Raw genomic sequence first — 19,382 nt, 5'->3', positions numbered from 1 at the left:
GTCTACATCCCATGAACGAATTTTAAAAAAAAGAATCAGAACCATCTGACCTCTCAAGTGGGTGTAAAAGATTCCATGATGCTATTTCGAAGAAAAGAGATCTCTCCGGTGTCCTGGCTAACATTTATCCCTCAACCAACATCATTAAAACAGAGGCCGTGAAAAGCATTTTATAAATACAAGTCTTCCTTTAACAACGGAGAAAAGGCTCAAAAATGAAACAGTCGATAACAGGACATCAATTAGTCTCCTCTTGGAGAAATCAAGGAATCGACTCACTGTATGTAGGAAACAAAGCTGATTTATTTGACAGTTGTTTGACAGAGAGTGCAGAAAAGATTTACAAGAACGATTCCAGGGATGAGGGACTTCAGTTACATGGATAGACTGGTGAAGCTGGGGTTGTTCTTCTTCGAACAAATAAGATTGAGAGGAGATTTGATAGAGGTGCTCTAAAATCACGAGGGGTCTGGACAGAGTAGAGAAAATATTCCCATTGGCGGAAGGGTCGAGAACCAGAGGACACAGATTCAAGGTGATCGGCAAAAGAACCAAAGGCGACATGAGAAAAAACTTTTCTTTAAGCAGCGAGTGGTTAGGATCTGGAATGCACGGCCTGAAAGGGTGGTGGAGGCAGATTCAATCGTGGCTTTCAAAAAGGGAATTGATAAGTACCTGAAATAAAACATTTGCAGGGCTACAGGGAAAGGGTGGGGAGTGGGACTTGCAGAGAGCAGGCCCGGGCTCGACGGTCCGAAAGGCCTCCTTCTGTGCTGTGACCATTCTATGATTCTATGATATCCAGAAAATTAAACTCCAGCCCAGTTATAGGGATTAATTACACCAGCGGCAACAAACCCCAACGGTCCGAGTAAACATGGCTCAGTCCTGGATGTGATTAACGGCAACAATAACAGCAGAGTCCAACCGCTGCAGTCACTTGTGAACTCGCTGGTGTTTCAGCAGGTCAGATGACCGAGTGAATCCCTTCCCACACTCAGAGCAGGTGAACGGCCTCTCCCCAGTGTGAATGTGTTGGTGTTCCAGCAGGTGGGATGATCGAGTGAAAGCCTTCCCACATTCAGAGCAGATGAATGGCCTCTCCCCAGTGTGAGCTCGCTGGTGTTCCAGCAGGTGGGATGATCGAGTGAAAGCCTTCCCACATTCAGAGCAGATGAATGGCCTCTCCCCAGTGTGAGCTCGCTGGTGTGTCAGCAGGTTGAATGATTGAGTGAATCCCTTCCCACATTCAGAGCAGATGAACGGTCTCTCCCCGGTGTGAATGCGTAGATGTGTCAGCAGGTCAGATGATCGAGTGAATCCCTTCCCACACTCGGAGCAGGTGAACGGCCTCTCCTCAGTGTGAGTGCGTTGGTGTGTCCGCAGGTTGGTTGACTGAGTGAAGCCCTTCCCACACACGGGGCAAGTAAACGGCTTCTCCCCAGTGTGAACACGCTGGTGTTCAGTGAGGTTGGATGAATGAGTGAATCCCTTCCCACACACAGAGCAGGTGAATGGTTTCTCCCCAGTGTGAATTCGCTCATGTGCCAGCAGGCTGGTTGAATAAGCGAATCCCTTCCCACACACAGGACAGTTGAATGGCTTCTCCCCAGTGTGAATTCGCTGGTGTACCAACAGGTTGGATGAACGAATGAATCCCTTCCCACACATGGGGCAGGTGAATGGCCTCTCTCCATTGTGACGGCGTCGATGAATTTCCAGCGCAGAGGGACAATTGAATCCCTTCCCACAGTCCCCACATTCCCACGGTTTCTCCATGGTTCGGGTGTCCTTGTGTCTCTCCAGGTTGGATGATCAGTTGAAGCCTCGTCCACACACACAACACGTTTACAGTTTCTCCCCACTGTGAATGGTGCGATGTTTTTTCAGGCTGTGTAACTGGTTAAAGCTCTTTCCACAGTCAGTACACTGGAACACTCTCACTCGGGTATGTGTGTCTCGGTGCTTTTGCAGTCACACTAATGTTTGAAATCTTTTCCCACAGACAGAACAGAGAAATGTTTCTCCTTCCACATTCAAAGGACGATGATATTCAGGTGAATCGAATGACTCTGTCAGATCTTGATATGATTGGTTCGAGTTTCCCGTCTGTAAATCCTCCTTTTCTAATATCCTGTAAAAGGAGTTTACAAAAGTCAGCACTGGAAGTGCAGGATAGAAATTGAGGACAGACAATCCTAGTTTCTATGGGCCCAGTTTCCCCAGGCGTTGCTCCTATTTTTTTGGAGCAACTATTTTTTTTGGAGTATCTTAAAAATCGCAATTCTCCCCAATTACTTTGCTCCAGTTTAAGTGAGTTAGTTCAGTTTCTTTTTAGTTCAGTTTTTTTTTCAAAAGTGGGTGTTACCAGCCACTTACGTCTGTTTTGGCCATTCAAACAAGTTTAGCCAGCGAAAAGTTACTCCAAACTAATTTAGTCTAGCGTATGTGGCCACTTTTGTACGCTCAGAAAAACCTTGCGGAGATTTAAGAAATCAGCGCAGGTAGCCAGAGATGGAGGGGGGCGGGGGGCGTGGGAAGAGAGAGGATTTTGAAAAGCACTAAACACCTTCACAACAACATTAAAAAAGCATAAGTACATTTAAAGCAGTAAGCACTCAACAAAACAGTACATTTAAAGCACCAAGCACTAAATAAAGCACAATAATAAGCATTCAATAACAAATAAAAAATACAAGGAAGCTAAGAGGACCTGCACTTTGCACCAAGATTTACAAAGCACAAAAAATAATAAGCAATTAATTAACAAATAAAAAATAGAAGGAACCCTGCATCTAAAGCACCAAGACCAAAGGAATAAGCAATCAGTCAATAAATAACAAATAAAAAATAGAAGTCCTACCTTAGGGAACTCAGCGAGCTGCCGATGAGGGAGCCCATTCGGCCAGGGCTAGGGGCGGCGTGCTTCAGGCCCCTCCCACACAGCCTGCAGAGATTCGGGCTGCAAGGAGCTACTGCACATGTGTGCACACTCTAGAGTGCATGTGCAGAAGTCCCAGCACTGTTTTCAACGCCGGGACCTGGCTCTGCCCCCCACGCGTTCTGCTGCGCTGCGCCAAGGGCTTGGATCAATCGGACTGCAGGGAGAATACAAAAGGTAAATAATAGGCGCCGTTTCTGTTCTAAAAAGTTGGCGCACCTCCGGGGGGCAAACTTGGGCCCAATGGAACATTCTTTTCTCTCTTGTTCCCCCAAAGCTGTAAATTCCCACCCCACGGACTCTCCCTCCACCCTGTGCTGAAATCCAAACTCATCGCACCACCTCCATCATTTCTTTCTTCCATCTGCAGTTTTCTCACTCCCTCTTCTCTGGTTGGGTTCAGTTCTACATCCCTAGTGTGCAGACTGAGAATAAATTAGGAAATTATTTTCTCTCCTGGTCACTGGGACCCTAAAGCCCCGCCCGCCCTCTGCTCCTGTAACAAGATGACCGCGCGCAGACGCCCTGATTATGTCTAAGAATTCGGCTAGTTACCCCGAGTGGTCGGGTCTATCACCGCGGATTAAACATGGGGTCTGCGGGCTCGTATTCGGGGTCTGAAGCCTACACCAGGTGTTTATGAAGCTGCCCAGCCCACCCAGGGGTCCAATTCCTCCGCTGAGCTCACAAGCTTCTACCAACTCACGGAGCATCTCTTCCGCCTCAGATAACCTCCACCACTGGCACTGCGCCTGCTGAGAGCACAGCCCGGTCCCACGTCTGGGCTCCTGGTGTCATTGATAGAGCACTTTACCCCTGCGCGGGGGATTCTGGTTACAGAAGTAAACGTCGCAACATTTGGTAATGAAATGGATTGATTCAGGACAGACAGCAGGGATTATTGCAGGAAATAACACAGTGCAGTGAGAAAGGAAATGCAGTGGATGTTGTGTAGATGGATTGTCAAAAGGTGTTTGATAAGGTGCCGGACAGGAGGCTTGTTGATCAAATTAAGGCTCATGGTATTAAAGGGAGTGGGGCCGCGTGGAGAGGAAGTTGGGTAAAGGGCAGAAAACAGAGAGTAGTGGTTAATGGATGTTCTTCAGACTGGAGGGATGTAAACAGTGGTGTCCCCCAGGGTCAGTGTTGGGACCATTGCTCTTAATATAGAGACAGGATCTGGGCTAGGGAATAAGCACATAAGAATTAGAAGCAGGAGTAGGCCCTTTGGCCCCTCGAGCCTGCTCCACCATTCAATAAGATCATATTGATTCATCAATTGATCCACCGCTACGAAAAACAATAAGAAGAATAAAACCGGACGGACCACCCGGCATTGACCTCAGCACCGGCTACGGACCCGACAACGGCACACCCAGCCCAGTCTTTCTCACCAATATCTGGGGACTTGTGCCAAAATTGGAAGAGATGTCCCAGACTAATCAAGCAACAGCCTGACATCGTCATACTCACAGAATCATACCTTTCAGCCAATGTCCCAGACTCCTCCATCACCATCCCTGGGTATGTCCTGTCCCACCGGTGGCGGTACAGTAGTATACAATCGGGAGGGTGTGGCCCTGGGAGTCTTCAACATTGACTCCGGACCCCATGAAGTTTCGTGGCTTCAGGTCAAGCATGGACAAGGAAACCTCCTGCTGATGACCACCTACCGTCCTCCTTCAGCTGATGAATCAATACTCCTCCATGTTGAACACCACTTGGAAGAAGCACTGAGAATAACAAGGTGCACAGAATGTACTCTGTGTGGGGGACTTCAATGTCCATCAACACTGTCTCGGTAGCACCACTACTGACCGAGCTGGCCGAGTGCTGAAGGACATCGCTGCCAGACTGGGCCTGCAGCAGGTGGTGAGAGAACCAACACGAGAGGAAAAACCGACTTGTGCCCATCCCTTCGGAAAGGGCTCGAGAGCGGGAGCAGCGGCAAGACTACAAAGGGCATGAGTCAGCCAAGCAGCGGGACTTCGGAAAGGGCGCGAGAGTGGGATCAGTGGCAAGCCTACAAAGGGCGTGAGTCAGCCGAGCAGACAGCCGAAACAGCACCAAGTGACCTGGGAGGATAAGAAGTAAAAAGATTCAAAATGTGATGTCACAGTAAAGCAGGGAAGTGATTGGTTGGTCAGTCAGTTTTTCTCTCTTTTCTTCGGCATTGGTTTAAATTAAGAGCTGGGATTAAAAATCTAAACTTTCAAAATGTGAAAAATTAATTAAATACATTCGAGATGGCAGGGCAGGCAATGTGTTACTGCTGCTGCATGTGGGAGCTGGTTGACCCCATTGAGGTCCACGGCGACCACATCTGCAGTAAGTGTTGGCTGCTCGAGGAACTTCGGCTCCATGTTGATGAGCTGGAGTCCGAGCTGCAGACACTGCGACACATCAGGGAGGGGGAGAGTTACCTCGACCCTGAGTTTCAGGAGACAGTCACACCCCTTAGATTCATTAATTCAAATTTGGTCCGTGGTTAGAGACAGGAGGGTGTGACAACGAGCGAGGCAGCTGTGGGGACCCAGGAGATAGTGATGGAGGTGCCTCAGTCCTTGCAATTGTCCAACAGGTACGAGATTTTTGGACGAGGGCAGGGACTGCAGGGAGGATGAGCAAACTGACCACAGCGCCGTGGTACAGGAGGCCATTCAAGTGGGGGGAGTAAAAAGAAATGTTGTAGTGTTAGGAAACAGTATAGTTTCGGAGATAGATACTGTTCTCTGCAGCTGAGTGCGTGAGTCCCGAAGGCTGTGATGCCTGCGTGGTGCCAAGGTTAAGTACATCTCCTCTGGGCTGAAGAGGAATTGGAGTGGGAGGGGGAAGATCCAGTTGTCGTGGTCCACGTAGGTACCAATGACATAGGTAGAATAAAGAAAGCGGTTCTGCTGAAGGATTTTGAACAGCTAGAGGCTAAATTAAAAAGCAGAACCACAAAGGCAATAATCTCTGATTACTACCTGAGCCACGAGCAAATATATTTCGATGAGAAGGAAAGACTTTAAGCGACGAGAGAACTATCCGCGGTTAATGAAGGAAGTAACGGATGGTATCAAATTGAAAACAATGGCATACAAAGTGGCCAAGGTTAGTGGGAGGCCAGAGCATTGGCAAATGTTTTTCAAAACAGCAAATGATGACTAAAGAAATAATAAAGAGAGGGAAGGTAGATTATGAGAGTAAACTAGCAAGTAATATAAAAAGAGCTTCTACAGGTATGTAAAAAGGATAGGGTAGCTAAAGTAAACATTGGTCCTTAGAGGATGAGACTGGGGAATTAATAATGGGGAACAGGGAAATGGCAGAGACTTTGAACAAATATTTTGTATCAGTCTTCACGGTAGAAGACATTAAAAACACCCCAATAATAGATAATCAAGGGGCTATAGCGAGGGAGGAACTTAGAGCAATCACTAAAGAAAAAGTGCTCAGTAAAATAATGGGATGAAAGGTGGAAAAGCCCCCTGGACCTGATGGCTTGCAACATCGGGTCTCCCTCTACACTGTCCCATCAAATACTCCCAGGGCCGGCATAGCACAGGTTGGATACAGAGTAAAGCTCCCTCTATACTGGCCCATCAAACAATGCCAGAGCAGGTACAGCACAGGTTAGATACAGAGTAAAGCTTGCTCTACACCGGCCAACAAACACTCCAAGGGCAGGTAAAGCATGGGTTAGGCAGAGGGTAAAGCTTCCTCTATACTCTCCTATCAAACAATGCCAGGGCAGGTACAGCACGATTTGATGCAGAACAAATCTCCCTCTAAACTGCCCCATCAAACATTCCTCGGGCAGGTACAGCCCGGATTCAATATAGCGGAAAGCTCCCACTACACTGTCCCATCAAACACAACTAGGGCAGGTAGAGTACGGGTTAGATACAGAGGAAAGCTCCCTCTGCAGTGTCCCATCAATCGCTCACAAGGCAGGTACAGCATGGGTTATGCAGAGAGTAAAGTTCTCTCTACACTGTCCCATCAGACAGTACCAGGGCAGGTCCAGCACTGATTAGATACAGCGTAAAGCTCTCTGTACACTGTCCCATCAAACACTCCAAGGGCAGGTACAGCAAGTATTAGATACAGAACAAATCTCCCTCTAAACTGCCCCATCAAACATTCCTCGGGCAGGTACAGCCCGGATTCAATATAGCGGAAAGCTCCCACTACACTGTCCCATCAAACACAACTAGGGCAGGTAGAGTACGGGTTAGATACAGAGGAAAGCTCCCTCTGCAGTGTCCCATCAATCGCTCACAAGGCAGGTACAGCATGGGTTATGCAGAGAGTAAAGTTCTCTCTACACTGTCCCATCAGACAGTACCAGGGCAGGTCCAGCACTGATTAGATACAGCGTAAAGCTCTCTGTACACTGTCCCATCAAACACTCCAAGGGCAGGTACAGCAAGTATTAGATACAGAGCAAATCTCCCTCTACACTGTCCCATCCATCACTCCAAGGGCAGGTATGGAACATAAGAAATAGGAGCAGAGCAGACCATTTGGCCCCTCGAGGCTGCTCCGCCATTCAATATCATGGCTGATCAGATTCAGGCCTTAACTCCACTTCCCTGCCCGCTCCCCATAATCCTTGACTCCCTTATCTTTCAAATATCTGTCTATCCCCACCTTAAATGCATTCAATGACCCAGCCCCCACAGCTCTCTGAGGTAACGAATTCCAAAGATTCACAACCCTCAGAGAAGAAACACCTTCTGATTTCCCTTTTAAATGAAACTTATTCTGAAACTATGCCCCCTAGTGTTAGATTCCCCCACGTGGGGAAACATCCTCTCTGTATCTACCCTGTCAAGCCCCCTCAGAATCTTATACGTTTCAATAAGATCACCTCTAAGTCTTCTAAACTCCAATGTGTACAGGCCCAACCTGCTCAACCTGTCTCATTATGACAACCCCTTCATCTCAGCAATCAACCTCGTGAACCTTCTCTGAACTGCCTCCAGTGCAAGTATATCCTTCCTGAAATAAGGAGACCAAAACTGTATGCAGTACTCCAGTTGTGGTCTTACCAATGCCATGTACAGTTGGAGCAGGACTTCCCTACTTTTATACCCCATCTCCCTTGCAATAAAGGCCAACATTCCATTTGCCTTCCTAATTAATTGCAGTAACTGCATGCTAAATGTTTGTGTTTCATGTACAAGGACCCCCAGATCCCACTGTACCACCGCATTTTGTAATCTCTCACAATTTAAATAATAATTTGCTTTTTAATTACTCCTACTAACGTGGATACCCTCACATTTTCCCCACATTGTACTCCATCTGCCAAAGCTTTGCCCACTCACTTAGCCTATCTATATTTGTTTGTAAATTCTTTGCGTCCTCCTCACAACTTGCTAGGTTAGCACAGGTTAGATAAACAGTAAACCTCCCTCTACATTATCCAAGATTAGATACTGAGTTTCCCATGTGGTGGCTGGCGTGCAACGGCCACCACACGTTAAAAAAAGCCACACACAGGCATCTTCCACCCTTGAGGATGTAGTTCAGGATCTGGAATATTAGGTCCTTCATTGAAACACCTGTGAACTCATCCTTTTTTGGCGTGGAAGCAAGTCATCTCATTTGCAGCTGACACTAAGCTGGGTGGCAGTGTGAGCTGTGAGGAGGATGCTAAGAGGCTGCAGGGTGACTTGGACAGGTTAGGTGAGTGGGCAAATGCATGGCAGATGCAGTATAATGTCGATAAATGTGAGGTTATCCACTTTGGTGGCAAAAACAGGAAGGTAGAATATTATCTGAATGGTGACAGATTAGGAAAAGGGGAGGCGCAACGAGACCTGGGTGTCATGGTACATCAGTCATTGAAAGTTGGCATGCAGGTACAGCATGCGGTGAAGGTGGTAAATGGCATGTTGGCCTTCATAGCGAGAGGATTTGGGTATAGGAGCAGGGAGGTCTTACTGCAGTTGTACAGGGCCTTGGTGAGGCAACACCTTGAATATTGTGTACAGTTTTGGTCTCCTAATCTGAGGAAGGACATTCTTGCTATTGAGGAAGTGCAGCGAAGGTTCACCAGACTGATTCCCGGGATGGCAGGACTGACATATGAAGAAAGACTGGATCGACTAGGCTCATATTCAATGGAATTTGGAAGAATGAGAGGGGATCTCACAGAAAAATATAACATTCTGACGGGATTGGACAGGTTAGATGCAGGAAGAATGTTCCTAATGTTGGGGAAGTCCAGAACCAGGGGTCACAGCCTAAGGATAAGGGGTCAGCCATTTAGGACTGCGATGAGGAGAAACTTCTTCACTCAGAGAATTGTAAACCTGTGGAATTCTCCATCACAAAACGTTGTTGAGGCCAGTTCATTAGATATATTCAAAAGGGAGTTAGATTTGACCCTTTTAGCTAAAGGGATCAAGGAGTATGGAGAGAAAGCAGGAATGGGGTACTGAAGTTGCATGATCAGCCATGATCATATTGAATGGTGGTGCAGGCACGAAAGGCCGAATGGCCTACTCCTGCACCTATTTTCTATGTTTCAAGGTACTGCCAATGATGATGATGATGAGATACAGAGTAAACCTCTCTCAAAACTGTCCCATCAGATACAACTCGGGCAGTTGGAGTACAGGTTAGATTCAGAGGAAAGTTTCCCCTACAGCGACCCATCAAAGCTCACAGGGCAGGCAGAGCACGGGTTAGAGACAGAACAAAGCTCCCTCTACACTGTCCCAACAAACAATTCCAGGTCAGGTACAGCACGGGTTCGGTAAAGAGCGAAGCTCCCTTTATACTGTCCCATCAAGCACTCCCAGGGCAGGGACAGCACGAATTAGATACACAGTAAATCTGTGCCAGAGGAAACTGTACCCCAGCGAGAGTCAGTGCCAGAGGAAACTGTACTCCAGTGAGTGTCAGTACCAGAGGAAACATGCAGCAGAGCTTGGTGTCCAGCCGTCTTGGATCCCCTTGCCATTGGACCAAGACCTTGCTCTGCCAAGCCCTTGTGGTAGCCGGTGTGCAATGGCCACCTCACGTTAAAATAATTCATGCTGTTAGCAATACAAAACAATCCTCTTCCTCTGCAGTTATCAATCTATTGCAATTCCCCATGCCTGTAGTTTTGTTATATTACAATTATAAATATCTTCAGTTATCAGCAACAAATTGCATTTATATCACACCTTAAACGTAGTAAAATGTCCCAAGGCACTTCACAGGACCGTTAGCAAACAGAATTTAATATCCAGTCACGTAAGGAAATACTACCACAGGATTAAAAGCTTGTTCAAAAGGGTAGGTATTAAGGAGCATTTTGAAGATGGAGGTTTAGGGAGGGAATTCCAGAGCTTATGGTCTCGGCAGCTGAAGGTATGGCCACCAATATTGGAGGGATGAAAATTAGGGCTGCTCAAGAGGCCAGAATTGGAGGAATGCAAAGATCTCTGAGGGTTGTAGGGCTGGAGGAGGTTACAGCAATAGGGAGGGGTAAGGTCCTGGACAGATTTCAAAACAAGGATCAGCATTTTGAAATCGATGGAGCAGGAGCCAATGTAGTTCAGTGAGCACAGGGATGAATGGAAATTGGTACAAGTTGGGATGAGAGGGCTGAGGACAGACTGAGTCGAATAGGCCTATATTCTCTGGAGTTTAGAAGAACGGAAGGTGATATCATTGAAATATAGAATTGACAAGGGCTGAATAGTCTAGAGCTAGGGGTCCTAGTATTAGGATAAGAGATTGGCCATTTAAGACGGAGATGAGATATTTCTTCACTGAAGAGTTGTGAATCTTTGAAATTCTCTATCGAACAGAGATCTTACTGAATGGCGGAGCAGACGGGAGGGGCCGTATGGCCTACGCCTGCTGCTACTTCTTGTGTTCTTGAGTAAGGATACGGGCAGGAGTGTTTTTGATAAGCTTAAGCTTGCGGAGAGTGCAAGGTGTGAGGCCGATCAGGAGAGCATTGGAAATAGTCCAATGTAGTGGTAACAGAGGCATGGATGAGGGTTTGAGCAGTTGAGCTGAGGAAGGGGCAGAGACCGGCGATGTTATGGAGCTGGAAGTAAATGTACTTGGTGATTGAGGGAATATGGATTCGGAAGCTTATCTCGGGGTCAAGTACGACGGCAATCAATAAATTTCAACTCTCCATATCTGTGTTTCAGTTTATTAGAATACTACACACCTCGAGTGGCCAATACTTCAATAGTAGTACTTATCAATATATTTTCTGTTAATTCCAAATGTTCATGAATGAATAATTGATTCTGTCAGTGATAGGCCGTGCTGGTATTTCAGATTGGTCTGTGCATCATGATCAATGAATTGACGACGTGCTTCCGGTTCAATCTTTCCAATGGCTTTCTCACCAGATGGGAAATATTTGAACATTGAGATCTGATGGTGTCGGTGTGAGTTCAGCCCCACCGAATGTACAGAGACGGGTCCATCTCCTGGGCTCTGCCTCAAACTGGAGTCACCTCTTAGATCAAAGCCCTTTACTCTAAAACACACACAAGATTCACTGTGACTGTGTGTTTAGAGACAGAAAGTGATCTCACTTCACATCCCATTGCACGGCCTCATGCTGGATAATTGTGCTCGGTGGTCAGTCTCTCCCAGTCTCATTTCCTGTCTTACCTTGTAACCTGTGTGTACTGTCTACAGGACCGGTGTGTATCTGAGTAAATGGCACTTTCTCTTACCTTTCTCCCCATTCGATCTATTGAAGCGCTTTCAATCGGAAAGGGCTCCCTGGTTGGTGCTCTCACAATCCTGTGCTGGTTCACCTGCTGTTGTTCCTCAGTCCACAATCCCTGTTTCCTTCCAGCTGTGGAACTTTCTCAATCACTCCGCCATTCACCGGGAGATCTAATTATGACAGGGCAGAAAATTAGAAGAATATTAATGTTGTGAAGTGGAATGTAGTGTAAAGTGTTTTTCCAACGTTTCAGAAAAGTATATGTCCAGTATTTCTGTTTGATTTTATTCTATTCCTCAAGATTCTGTCCCGCCCGTCTGGATTTACAGAAAATCACCAGATTCTCCCCGGGTTACACACTGTCTGATCTCACTGGGCCCCCGGGTTACACACTGTCTGATCTCACTGGGCCCCCGGGTTACACACTGTCTGATCTCACTGGGCCCCCGGGTTACACACTGTCTGATCTCACTGGGCCCCTGGGTTACACATTGTCTGAGCTCACCGGGCCCCCGGGTTACACACTGTCTGAGCTCACTGGGCCCCCGGGTTACACACTGTCTGATCTCACTGGGCCCCCGGGTTACACACTGTCTGATCTCACTGGGCCCCCGGGTTACACATTGTCTGAGCTCACCGGGCCCCCGGGTTACACACTGTCTGATCTCACTGGGCCCCCGGGTTACACGCCGTCTGAGCTCACCGGGCCCCCGGGTTACACATTGTCTGATCTCACTGGGCCCCCGGGTTACACACTGTCTGATCTCACTGGGCCCCCGGGTTACACACTGTCTGATCTCACTGGGCCCCCGGGTTACACACTGTCTGATCTCACTGGGCCCCCGGGTTACACGCCGTCTGATCTCACTGGGCCCCCGGGTTACACACTGTCTGAGCTCACTGGGCCCCCGGGTTACACACTGTCTGAGCTCACTGGACGTTTCAGTCTATCTCCCGCATGTCCCCAAACCCTGAACTCCGGGGCTGTGTGTTCAGTTCGGTGTTTTCCCTCACAGACTCACCAGGCCCCAGCCGCCCACCATCAGTCCGGTTCCCTGCGGCCCCCGGTTCCCCACATTGTCCAACCGCTGGTTACAGCAAACTGCGCGGCATCCGGGGACTGGAGGTGGGGAGGGCGGTACCGAGCATGCGCACTGCGGCCACAGAGCGCGTTCCTGCATAAATTAATGACCTTTAGTGAATTCCCGTCCGTCTATTGGCTGTACGAAGAAGATTGCCAGCCACTCCCACCAATAGGAGCCGGTAGCGCCGCAGAGCCCCGCCCACTGTGATGAAGGCGCGCTGGGCAGCTCGGGGGTCACGTGGTTCCTGATTTCAAATAATTGCGGCCGTTCAACTGTTACCAGGAGACGTCACAGCTCCGTCCACATCGCCTGTGACATCGGTGCTGAACCGCTCGCAGTGCGCCTGCGCCTGCGCCGGATTCCCAGACCACTCAATTTCTCACTCCTGCAGTATTAATAATAATTTTTCTTTATAGAGCGTCTTTAACGAAGTAAAACGTCCCAAGGCGCTTCACAGCAGTGTTACAGGACACAACACATACATTTAACACAGAGCCACAGAAGAAGAAATTGCGGCAGATGACCAAAAGCTGGGTCAAAGAGGTAGGTTTTAAGGAGGGTCTGAAAGTAGGAAAGAGGCGGAGAGGTTTAGGGAGGGAGTTCCAGAGCTCGGGGCCCAGGCAGCTGAAGGGCCGGACACCGATGGTGGAGCGATTATAATCAGGGATGGTCAAAAGGGCAGAATTTGAGGAGCGCAGACATCTTGTGGGCTGCAACAGATTCCCGAGATCGGGAGGGGCGAGGCCATAGAGTGATTTGTAAAAAATGATTTGTGATTATTAACAGCAACAACTTTTAACAGTGAGTCTTGTTTATTTTGTTTATTTGTACATGGGACGTGCTGGCAACGGAAGAATGACCATAATATGATAAAATGTTACATTAAGTTTGAAAGTGATTTTGTTAAATCCGAAACTGGGGTCTTAAATTTAAACAAAGCAAACTTTTTAGGTATGAGGTGAGTTGGCTGAGGTAGATTAGGAAACTACATTAAAAGGTATCGAGACAGATAAGCAATGGCTCACATTAAAGAATCAATACACAATTTACAACAATAAATACCTTTTAAGGCACAAAACACCCTCAGGAAAGGTGGTCCAACCGTGGCTAACAAGTGAAGTTAAAAATAGTTTTAGGAAGAAGCTTATAATGTTGCCAAAAAGAGCAGTAAGCCTGGGAATTGGGAGCATTTTAGAATTCAGCAAAGGAGGACCAAGAAACATAAAGGGAAAATAGAAAATGAGAGTAAACTAGCGAGAGACATAAAAACAGACTGTAAAAGCTTCTGTAGGTATGCTAAAAAGGAAAAATTAGCTAAAGTAAATGTGAGTCCCCTACAGGCTGAGAAATTATAATGGGGAATAAGGAAATGGCAGAGAAATTAAACCAATACTTTGGGCGGAAAATTGCGGTTGGAAGTTTCTTTTCGGTGAACGCATCCGACCAGAATTTTTTTTTTAAATTGCCTGATGGTCTCAGAGGAACATAGGATTGTGGTCGGAGTCTGAGTTTTGTAGTGCAGTGTACAGGAACATGTCTTCCAGGTATGTATTCGTATCCTGGGATCACGTGGGCCTGAACCACCAATGAACATCTAGTATTCTCATTGGTAATAATGGGAGCTCCCATTGCTTTCAACAACAACAACTTTATTTATATACCGCTTTTAACGTAGTAAAATGTCCCAAGGCACTTCAGTGTTATAAGACAAAGCAAATAAATTTGACACCGAGCCACATAAGAAGAAATTATAGCAGATGACCAAAAGTTTGTCAAAGTGTAGTTTAAGGGGCACCTTAAAGGGGGAAAGAAATGTCCAGAGGCTGAGGGAGGGAGTTCCAGAGCTTGGGGCCCAGGCAGCTGAAGGTACGGCCACCGATGTTGAACAGTTCTAATCAGGAATGCTCAAGCGGGCCAATTTTGAGGAACGCAGACATCACGTGGCATTGTGAGGCTGAAAGAGATTAGAGATAGGGAGGGGCAAGGCCATGGAGGGATTTGTAAACAAGGATGAGAATTTTGAAATCGAGGCGTTGCATAACTGGGAGCCAATGTAGGTCAGCGAGCACGGGGGTGATCGGGACTTGGTGCAAGTTAGGACATGGGCTGTCGAGTTTTGGATGACCTCAAATTTACATAAGAACATAAGAAATAGGAGCAAAAATATGGCCCCTCGAGCCTGCTCCGCCATTTAATATGATCATGGCTGATCCGATCATGGACTCAAGTCCACTTCCCTGCCTGCTCCCCATAACCCCTTATTCCCTTATCGGTTAAGAAACTGTCTATCTCTGTTTTAAATTTATTCAATGTCCCAGCTTTCACAACTCTCTGAGGCAGCGAATTCCACAGATTTACAACTGTCTGAGAGAAGAAATTTCTCCTCATCTCAGTTTTAAATGGGTGGCCCCTTATTCTAAGATTATGCCCCCTAGTTCTAGTCTCCCCTATCAGTGGAAACATTCTCTCTGCATCCATCTTGTCAAGCCCCCTCATAATCTTATACGTTTCGATAAGATCACCTCTCAATCTTCTGACTTCCAATGAGTCGAGGCTCAACCTACTCATCCTTTCCTCATAAGTCAACCCCCTCATCTCCGGAATCAACCTCGTGCACCTTCTCTGAGCAGCCTCCAAAGCAAGTATATCCTTTCATAAATCAGGAAACCAAAACTATATGCAGTATTCCAGGTGTGGCCTCACCAATACCCTGTATAACTGTAGCAAGACTTCCCTGCTTTTATACTCCACCCCCTTTGCAATAAAGTCCAAGATTCCATTGGCCTTCCTGATCACTTGCTGTACCTGCATACTAACCTTTTGTGTTTCATGCACAAATACCCCCAGGTCCTGCTGTACTGCAGCACTTTGCAATTTTTCTCCATTTATAAAATAACTTGCTCTTTGATTTTTTTTCTGCCGAAGTGCATGACTTCACAATTTCCAACATTATACTCCATCTGCCAAATTTTTGCCCACTCACTTAGCCTGTCTATGTTCTTTTGCAGATTTTTTGTGTCCTCCTCACACATTGCTTTTCCTCCCGTCTTTGTATCATCAGCAAACTTGGCTACGTTACACTTGGTCCTTTCTTCCAAGTTGTTAATATAGATTGTAAATAGTTGGGGTCCCAGCACTAATCCCTGCGGCACGCCACTGGTTACTGATTGGCAACCAGAGCATGAACCATTTATCCCGACTCTCTGTTTTCTGTTAGTTAGTCAAGCCTCTATCCATGCTAATATATTACCCCCAACTCCGTGAACTTTTATCTTGTGCAGTAATGTTTTATGTGGCACCTTGTCAAATGCCTTCTGGAAGTCCAAATACATCATTCACTGGTTCCCCTTAATCCACCCTTCTCGTTACATCCTCAAAGAATTCTAGCAAATTTGTCAAACATTAGTTCCCCTTCATATATGCCAATATATTTGATTAACGTGAAAATATAAATTGTGTTCACCGCCCTACCAGCCTCTTTTTGTCTGTCTGTCTCTCTCCTCCTAAACTGAGGGACATTTAACAGTGATCTATCCATCCCATCCTCATCACCCAGAGATGGCTATCAGAGTGAGCGGCAGAGAGACAGGCATAGTATCAGTCTTAAACACCCTAACTGTGTCTGCATATTAGGCTCAATACTAGTATCACACATTCATGTATAGCACCAGAGAGAGAAACAGTGTCTGACATATGAAGAAAGATTGGATCAACTGGGCTTGTATTCACTGGAGTTCAGAGAATGAGAGGGAATCTCATAGAAACGTTTAAAATTCTGACGGGTTTAGACAGGTTAGATGCAGGAAGAATGTTCCCAATGTTGGGGAAGTCCAGAGCCAGGGGTCACAGTCTAAGGATAAGGGGTAAGCCATTTAGGACCGAGATGAGGAGAAACTTCTTCATCCAGAGAGTGGTGAATCTGTGGAATTCTCTACCACAGAAAGTTGTTGAGGCCAATTCACTAAATATATTCAAAAAGGAGTTAGATGTAGTCCTTACTACTAGAGGGCTCAAGGGGTATGGTGAGAAAGCAGGAATGGGGTACTGAAGTTGCATGTTCAGTCATGAACTCATTGAATGGCCGAAATGGCCTACTCTTGCACCTATTTTCTATGTTTCTATGTGTCAGTGTTGTACTCACAAGTGTGTCCACATCATGTGAAATAAGAGGATCCCGCCCAGACAGGCTGGCTGGCTGGTCCTTGCCCCCCAACCCCCCCCCCCCCCCAGTTCCTTTGCTCATACTCTGATTAAAGTGAATTGGGAAAGTTCACTTTGCTGATTATAGACTGCGCATGTGTGAATAAGCCCCGCCCCCTGTGTCGATTTCCAGTGAGCAGAAGATCACATGCGCCCTCCCCTCCCCCAGCCCCACTTGTGAGCGCCATTCACTCAGTGAGCGGAAGAAGATGGTTTAAACAGCCGGGAATGGAGACACCGCGGCCCCGGGGTAAGGCAGCGAGCAGCAGCCTCCTTACAGCAGCACATCGCTTTGGGAGTGTGTCCGCAGATGGGCTCAGAGATCGGCACTGAGTCGAGGGGAAGTTCAGGGGGAGTCGGGGGCTGTGTGTAACAGGCGGAGTGGAGCAAGAACTGGTCTCAGTGCATGGAGTGAGTGGGGGAAGGGAGAGGCCATTCTCGGGCTGTGTGTGGACAGCGTGTGTCCCGGGTAAGGGAGACAGAATGGGAAGGATCTGCTATTTACAATCATTGCTGCAAACCAGAAGTGAATGTTCCTGCTTTAGTTCCAGTGTCACCATGTTTGTTGTCCAAGACTCCCAAAGCAAGTGCTCTACTCTGAACTCCTTCATGGCAAACGAACCAAAGGTGGGCAGCGGAATCATTACAAGGACACCCTCAAAGCCTCCCTGATAAAGTGCAACATTCCCACTGACACCCGGGAGGCCCTGGCCCAAGACCGCCCTAAGTGGAGGAAGTGCATCTGGGAGTGCGCTGAGCACCTCATCGCCAAGAGCCTTCAGAAATCAAGCGCAGGCAGCGGAAAGAGCGTGCGGCAAACCAGTCCCACGCACCCCCCTCCCCCCACCCCACTTCCCTCAACAACTATCTGTGACAGGGACTCTGGCTCTCGTATTGGACTGTTCAGCAACCAAACAACTCACTTCAGGAGTGGAAGCAAGTCTTCCTTGATTCCGAGGGACTGCCTATGATGATGATGATTGGACAGTGAGCAGTGGAAGCAGAGCCGGACACTGAGGATTTATACAAGGAGCATCTATTGCAGGCACCGGGTGAGAAATGTGAAGGACACGTTTTAAACAGCGGCTCTTTGTTTTTGGTTGAACGGTTAGTGCCCTGGGAGAGGGGAGTAGCAATCTGAGTTGTGTAAAAGTCCGTGCTCCATCGGGTCGTCCCATTCCTGAAGCAGGGCAGGGGTTGGGTTGTGTCTGGATGTCAGTAAATTGCTGTAAATCTGCCCAACACACTTGGTGTGCAGAAGCTGAGTGCTGCAGTGGAGTCAGACACTGACACTGTTTGTATCGCTGGCTTCCATTTGCGAATGTTCATAATGATTACTAATTGAACGATTACATTCATCACGTTAGTCTTTTTGACCTCTCCTATTGAATGATCAGAGATACCTTTTCTTCCTACAGGCAAGAAATTGAAGGAACTGGAACAAATGTGAAGTTTCCACCACCTGAGACACAAGGAACAGTGTAACCAGCTCCTTCTCACACACAGTAGGTACGGTACCGATCACAGTGTGCGGATACAAAGACAGGTTATCCGAATTAAATATGTTTGTGGTGCTGAATGGCTTCCTCCTATTCCTGTATAACAGGCCTGAGGGGGCTGATGACCACCTCCTGTTCCTAGTGTAACAGATTGGAGATACTGAGTAACCTTCTCGTGTTCCTAATGTAATAAACACGAGGGTCTTAATGGCCGCCTCCTGTTCATATGTAACAAGCTCTAGGGGCAGAATGACCTCCCCCTGTACCTATGTATCGGGCTAGAATGGGTTCAATGGCCTCCTTTAGTTCTTATGTAACAGGTTCTAGGGGCTGAATAGCCACTTCTATTCCTGTGTAACAGACTCGAGGGGCTGAATGGCCTCCTCCAGTTCTGATGTAACAGAAACTGACAGGTACAGTATGAAACCCACACCCACGTATCTGAGCAATAATATGCAAATCAAACCCATACTCGCCTATTGGAAACTGACACGGAAACACACACCAGAGACTGACGGAATGAGTAAATAGTTTTGGCACTCTTACTCCAGTGTCAGGCTCACACAATCGTTTTTTCAGTAATTCGGATGATAACTAACATGCTCTCAATGTGGCCCATTTAATTAGTGATAAAAGCAACTTGTGAAACAAGCCCATTTTTGCTAATTTAATTTGTGACAAAAAGATGATCTGAGCATGCGCTAAATACATGCTGCTCCTCCCCTCCCCAAACAGTGTTTAAACCGACGGGAAGGGCCCAGGCGAGCTCCCCCAGCTCTGTCAATGGCTACCGTTTCCTCTGTGCTCGGCTGATGATCGTTTAACTCATCAGGTTGAGGAGATAGCCCGAGTAAGGGAGCAAACAGCAGCCTCCTTACAGCAGCTCATCGCATTGGGACTGTGCCCACAGATGGGCTTTGAGTCGGGGTAAGTTCAGCGGCAGTCGGGGGCTGTTTGTAAGAGGTGGA

At 47.3% G+C, this 19,382-nt stretch overlaps 1 protein-coding gene and 1 long non-coding RNA gene across 11 annotated transcripts in view; one reads left to right on the top strand and one right to left on the bottom strand.

Annotated features, from left to right (window-relative positions):
• LOC139273795 (zinc finger protein 229-like) overlaps positions 1-12,741 on the bottom strand; it is a 78,221-nt gene extending 65,480 nt beyond the window's left edge. For 7 of the 10 annotated variants that reach the window (XR_011595353.1, XR_011595357.1, XR_011595352.1 and 4 more), the window contains exons 1-3: positions 12,653-12,741; positions 11,635-11,800; positions 2,864-3,098 (exon numbers count right to left, since the gene is read on the bottom strand). Coding sequence is in view for 1 of the 10 variants with exons in the window: in XM_070890893.1 (XP_070746994.1) it covers positions 1,072-1,779 (708 nt within the window). In the remaining 9 variants the exon portion in view is untranslated. Of the gene's footprint in view, positions 1-1,071; positions 2,135-2,863; positions 3,099-11,634; positions 11,801-12,652 lie in introns of all 10 variants that reach the window. The other 3 variants (XR_011595355.1, XR_011595356.1, XM_070890893.1) reach the window with 2 other exon arrangements.
• A 310-nt stretch (positions 12,742-13,051) lies between these two features.
• The window catches only part of LOC139273801 (uncharacterized), a 45,127-nt gene continuing 38,796 nt past the window's right edge, over positions 13,052-19,382 (top strand). The window contains exons 1-2 of the long non-coding RNA XR_011595362.1: positions 13,052-13,258; positions 18,334-18,424. This is a non-coding gene — a long non-coding RNA (uncharacterized lncRNA). The remainder of the gene's footprint in view (positions 13,259-18,333; positions 18,425-19,382) is intronic.

This window comes from Pristiophorus japonicus, chromosome 9, assembly GCF_044704955.1.
Source record: "Pristiophorus japonicus isolate sPriJap1 chromosome 9, sPriJap1.hap1, whole genome shotgun sequence".
NCBI classification, from domain to species: Eukaryota; Metazoa; Chordata; class Chondrichthyes; family Pristiophoridae; genus Pristiophorus; species Pristiophorus japonicus.
The sequence above is the reverse complement of the archived record's forward strand: the minus strand, read 5'-3'. Positions and strand labels throughout refer to the sequence as shown.